Source organism: Phasianus colchicus, chromosome 29, assembly GCF_987193195.1.
Source record: "Phasianus colchicus chromosome 29, bPhaCol1.hap1.1, whole genome shotgun sequence".
In the NCBI taxonomy this organism is placed as follows: domain Eukaryota; kingdom Metazoa; phylum Chordata; class Aves; order Galliformes; family Phasianidae; genus Phasianus; species Phasianus colchicus.
Genome location: NC_143464.1, coordinates 3,005,653 through 3,011,652, shown reverse-complemented (window position 1 = coordinate 3,011,652; position 6,000 = coordinate 3,005,653). Strand labels below are relative to the sequence as shown.

General features: G+C 52.6%; 1 protein-coding gene across 1 annotated transcript; it reads right to left on the bottom strand.

The window, feature by feature from the left end:
- Window positions 1-3,586: 3,586 nt before the first annotated feature.
- LOC149914635 (olfactory receptor 14J1-like) lies at window positions 3,587-4,543 on the bottom strand. The gene has a single exon (XM_090126557.1). It carries the CDS (start codon window positions 4,541-4,543, stop codon window positions 3,587-3,589), a length of 957 nt encoding a protein of 318 aa, XP_089982683.1.
- Between the last annotated feature and the right edge of the window lie 1,457 nt (window positions 4,544-6,000).

Below are 6,000 nucleotides of genomic sequence, written 5' to 3'. Positions count from 1 at the left end.
CATGCATTCCTTCCTCCTCGTGCTGCGCTGCCATCAGAGTTCTTTGTCCATTCCTGCTCCAACAGCCCCAATCTGGGATACCTTTTTTTTTGTAAGGAGTTCTGCTGTTTGTTCTGCAGCTGACTTGGATTTCTTCTCCCACTGTCTTGTGAAGGAGTTGATTTGCTTCAGTCCATCCCAGCTCCATTCCTGGTTCAAGTCTCCCTCATTGCCACGCAGCACTGCAGGTCCTGTCCCTTCCCCAGTCTCAGTGGGATCAGTTTGTTCTGTTCTCGTCCACTTAGAGGAACAGAAGCTACCAACCCACCAACCCTTGTGACAGGTATTTCCCTGCAGAAGCATTCCTGTCCTTCTTGTGGCCCCTTTATCCAGTTCCCAGTTCTCCAAACTGAGACGTATGGCTGCAACCCGCCCCATGTCTTCCTTGGGGCAACTCTGGGGCAGCCCCACTCTGAGGAAGGAGGAGATGCCTTTTCCCCACACACAGCTGGTTCTATGGCCACATGGGGTGAGGACACGGGGTCGTGGGTCACATGAGGGTCCTGGAGGGTCACAGGGTTATGGGGTTACGTCGGGTTATGGGGTGGCTCAGTGTTATGGGGTCAGATGAGATTGTGGGTCACAGTGATGGGGTCATATGGGATGGTAGGGGCATTTGGGGTGACATGGGGTTATGGGCCACATGGGGTTATATAGTCAAGGTGAGGTGGAGGCAAGGATCCCAGAGTTCTGGGGCCACATGTCAGGGGTTGCAGCGTGATGGGGGCAGGCAGGGTGAGGGAGTCACAGTGTGGTGTGGGGAGTATGGTTCACACAGGGCTGTGGGTCACGTGCAGCCATGGGGTCACACACATACAGGGTTATGTGGTCCTCTTGGGTTCTGGCTCATGTGGGGTTATGGCTCAGGGCCCCACCTTTGGGTCCAGGGACCCCCTGTACAGTCTCACAAAATAAGAAGTGCGCTCCAACACTGCCCCACATCCCCTCTTTTTACCCCAAAATGCTCCCCACATCCCCCCGTTCCCCCCGTGTCCCCATACAACTCCATACCCCTGTGTCCTACCTGCAGCCAACATCCTGCCTACTTGAGAGCAGCATTCTGCCCCCGCAGGCTGTGTTTTCATATCCAGCCCATGTCCCTATATCCCCCATAGCACCCCACAGAGCCCCAGATCTCCTCAAGGACTTTCTCAGACCCAGTACACCTCCCCCAAAGTCTGCCTGGTACCTCACAGAGCCCCACAGTCCCCAGCAGCACCCCATGTCCCCCACTGGGCTCACTTTCAACCCCCCTATTTCCTCCCTCACATCGTCCTTACCCATTCCAGCTCCCCCCAGGGATCTCACAGCCCCCCACAGTCCCTGACAGGACCCCCATCACCGTCCCAGGCCCCCCATAGCCCACCCAGGGCTCTGGTGCTGAACCCGGCGTCCTCGGGGAGCTGTGCCGCAGTGCTGCGCCCTGAGCCCTTGTGCAGTGCTGCAGATCCCAGGGCAGTGGGCGCTGCTCTGCATTTCCCGCCCGGCCCAGGAACGCCACCCCTGCGCTGTCTGTGAAAGTCTTGTCTTGGCTCCTGGCACATCTTCCATCTGCAGAGCACATGAGGAGTGTCCCTCAGACTGCGGCTCCGGGTTAACCCCGCAGCGTCCAAACGAGGAATCCCACAGCAACCCGCATCTCGGGATGGGGCTGCAGCTGTGCCCCAGTGCCTTCATTACAGGTGTCCTTGCACACGTGCGTGCGTTTGCACAAAGGGTGTGTGCGGGTGTGTGGATACACATGTGTGTGCATGCACAGGGGTGCAGCAGCTCTGCCTCAGAGCCTTGTGGGCCCGCAGGAGGCACGTGGCTGTGGAGGTGGCTGGGAGCGCACTGCTGGCTGCAGAGCTGCTGGGCGGTGACAGTTTGAAGGGTGAGCGGGGAAGGGGGCCCCTTCCATAGCATCACAGAATCACTCAGGCTGGAAAAGACCTTCAAGATCATCGAGTCCAACCTAACCATCCTACCCTAACTCTAACATCCCTCAGCTACATCACGTCCCTGAGCACCACATCCAAACTGTTTTTAAACACATCCAGGGATGGTGACTCTAAGACTCCACCATTCCTGCTCTGCCCTGAAGAGCCAAGTACCCAAAGTTTAGGGTTAGGGGAGGAGTTGAAGGTGAGGAGGGCAGAGCACAAGAGCAGGGTCTGTGGGTGTTGGGTGTTCAGGATAGGGATTAGGGGTTAGAACTCACCATTTGGGGGCAGAGATTAAGCAAAAGTTTAGTGAGAGGGCGTGGTGTTCTGCTGAATTTTTCAGAACACTGGGTACAGGTAAGCATTACGGATAGGTGTTTTGTTTTGGGCTGCAGGGAAGGCTAGAATTAAATACAATATTTTAATGCTACCAATTAAAGCTTGGTTTTAGCGTGAGTGGGAGAGTACTTGTGGGAATCTGAGCAGTCCATTCCTTGGGAATGTTCTTGGCAGCAACTTTTAAAGAAGCCCGGAGCCTTCAGGCACTGCCATGAGGAGATCTCCATTGACAATGGACTTGCTGTGGTGGAAACTGTGTGACACAAGTGCTCACTGCGTGTCCTTGCTTGTGTTTGCAGCCACACAGCAGCACTGTCACCAAGCCACAGGAGCTGCACGGCTAAGGGTCAATGGGGCTGAGTTTCAGCTCAACACACCACCACCACACCACTGAATTCTGTCTCTCATGCAACCCTGAGCCTTTTCTTGAAAAGTTTCTGTCTCACCTCTGTTGGCTGTTCCATTCCTGAGATGGAAGTGGCACCTGACTCAGGAAGGAGAAGGACACAGAGCTCTGCAGGAGGACCTGCACCACCTGCCCAGCAGCTCTGTGCTACCCCACAGTTGCACTTCCCACCTACAAATTCATGCTCCAGAATGTCTCCTGAGAGTCCTGGGCAACCTTTCCTGGGCTCTCATGTGTGCTTCAGCAACCCTAGGGCATCGTGGAGGCAGTGCCCACCTCTGTGTGGCAAATGGAAAGAAGACTGAAGGGAGACTTCAGGGAAAAGTTTAAGCCTCTGAGATGGAAACCCATATCCAAGACATTTTCATACACAAGGTCTCACAGGGACTGAGGAAGAGGGGATCTGACAACCAACGTGCAAACCAGGTGCTGCTGCTGGCCTGTCAGAGGCACTGACAGATGTGAGCCTGAAAGCACAGACCCCAGCCAGGCGCCAAGGGATGGCCCGTCAGCTATTGCAGGCTGCAGTCACCGCACAGTTTGATTAACAGCTGTATGCTTCGTGCTGGATTATGGGGTGCTGAGAACAGCTGACCCTGGCAGCTCCATAAATGTCCCACAGGAAGTGAGACAGAAAAAGTCATTGCATTCCCGATGTTTGGATAAGCTTCACAGAGATCCTGGTTTATAATGTACTCTGTGACTGGGCAACACTGCACAGGTACAAACAGAGTAGTACTTGATGTGGATAATGACATTTAAGTGAAAAACATTACAATAATTAAAACACAGAATAAAACATTCAATAAATTACACTTAGGAAACTAATACATAAACCAAGTAAGACAGTTTGATTCTGTTAAAATCTGTATTAAAACTCTTAGATAGAAAAAGGTGGGCAGTTCACTGCTTTCGAAACACATTTGGTCATCAGTTTCCGAAGAGCATCTTTGAGCTCCTGGTTCCTCATGCTGTAGATGAGGGGGTTCAGTGTTGGAGGCAGCACCGAGTACAGAAATGACACCACCAGGTCCAGAGATGGGGAGGAGATGGAGGGTGACTTCAAATAGGCAACCATGGCAGTGCTGAGAAAGAGGAAGACCACGGCCAGGTGAGGGAGGCACGTGGAGAAGGCTTTGTGCCGTCCCTGCTCAGAGGGCATCTTCAGCACAGCCCTGAAGATCTGCACATAGGACACAACAATGAATACAAAGCACCCAAAAAACACAAGGATACCAACCACAATAAGCCCAACTTCCCTGAGGTAGGCATCTGAGCAGGAGAGCTTGAGGATGTGGGGAATTTCACAGAAGAACTGATCCACAGCATTGCCTTGGCAGAGAGGCAGGGAAAATGTGCTGGCAGTGTGCAGCAAAGCATTGAGAACCCCAGTGCCCCAGGCAGCTGCTGCCATGGTGGCACAAGCTCTGCTGTCCATCAGGCTCCAATAGTGCAGGGGCTTGCAGATGGCAACGTAGCGGTCATAGGACATGATGGTGAGAATGCAATACTCTGCTGAAAAGAAAAAGAAAAAGAAAAAGACCTGTGCAGCACATCCTGTGTAAGAGATGTGCCTGGTGTCCCAGAGGGCATTGGCCATGGCTTTGGGGAGAGTGGTGGAGATGCAGCCCAGGTCGAGGAGGGCGAGGTTGAGGAGGAAGAAGTACATGGGGGTGTGCAGGCGGTGGTGGCAGGCTACGGCTGTGCTGATGAGGCCGTTGCCCAGGAGGGCAGCCAGGTAGATGCCCAGCAAGAGCCAGAAGTGCAGGAGCTGCAGCTGCCGCGTGTCTGCCAACGCCAGCAGGAGGAACTCGCTGATGGAGCTGCTGTTGGGCATCTGCAGTTCCTGGGCATGGAGTCCTGTGCGGAGTGCAGAAAATAATGACAGAAGTCAAGATAACTTGCAGACACTCTCCTCCTGCTATACTATAGAAATGTTTCTTTCTCTTTGAAAAATGTTCATTTAACTCCATAACTTCAATTTCCTTGCATGAGCTTTAGTGTACCTTAAGAAGTAGAAGCTGAAAGAGCTCTTACTTTCCTCTCATTTCCTAATCATATCTCAGCTTCCTAGATAATTTCCTCTTACACTCAATTTCCATCCCTCATATCTTTATGCTGTCTGCACTCACAGTGCCCATCCCTACCTCTTTTCTGCCCTTAAATTTCTGTTAGAGAAAGCTGTCTGTTTTCAGGATAAGAGCATTATTCATGTCAGCAGAAAACGATAGCAATTTCAGCTGAAAGCACTTTAGGAGAATGTTCATATAAGGGCAAATTGTGAATGGTACAATTCAGGATTCTCAGAGATGTGTTCATATTTCACATCTCCTTTCAGAATTCTGCCTCCAACTCATTCTCCTTCCCTAAGAACAGGTGTTGGAAAATCCCTGCCTTGTCTCTCCTCCTGCAAAGCACCCTTGGAAAAAAAAACACCCAGTGGTGCAGTGTAGCTGTTATCCCCCTGCCCCAGGCAGCAGCTGTAGCAGCAGAAGACCTCTGCCCTGCCCTGCCGTGGGACTCCTTCCCCCCACACGTCTCCCCGCAGCGCCCTGGGCAGCTCCCCGGGCAGGCTGAGTGCTGAGTGCTGAGTGCTGAGTGCTGAGTGCTGAGTGCTGAGTGCTGAGCCTGGCAGGCGGCAGAGTCAAAGCCTGCAGTGAGACTTACCTTGTCAAAGGCTGTGAGCAGTGCTCCTGCAGTGAACTCAACACCTGCTCAAACCATACACATCCTATAAGCTCTCTGCCCTTTCTCTCCTCTCCTCCTGTCACCTGCAGGCTGTGCTGTGCAGAAGAGCTGCTCCTGGGCACAGCTGTCTCTCTGCAGCGCTGCCCACTTGTAGGAGCTCCCTGAGTCCCAGGAGCCCAGCCCAGCCCAGCAGAGGATGTCATTTTCTCTTCCTCACTGCTCTCCCTGGAGATGCCTTTGGGGCTGCAGGGCTGGCAGCTCCTGATAGACAACAGGGTCATCTCTGCAAAACGTACTTTGAAGTCAGATGAATTAATCACCAGTAGCCAAGCTGATTTCGGAAGCATTGTTTGTCCTAACAGATTGTGTGTGCCGAGCAAAGCTGCCAATGCCCCATCTGGTGTCATGGTTTTATGATTCTTGTTATCAGTATTCCACATCATAACATCATGTAAAGCACCGGGAATGAAAGAGTTAATACTCCAGTTCTGTGGACGGACAACTTTCTGGATACCTGGTTCTCAGAAGAGAAGAAGAACCGCATATCCCAGGGGACTCTGAGTTCAGAGGGGAAGATAAGCCGTGGGAGGAAGACCTGGGATCTCT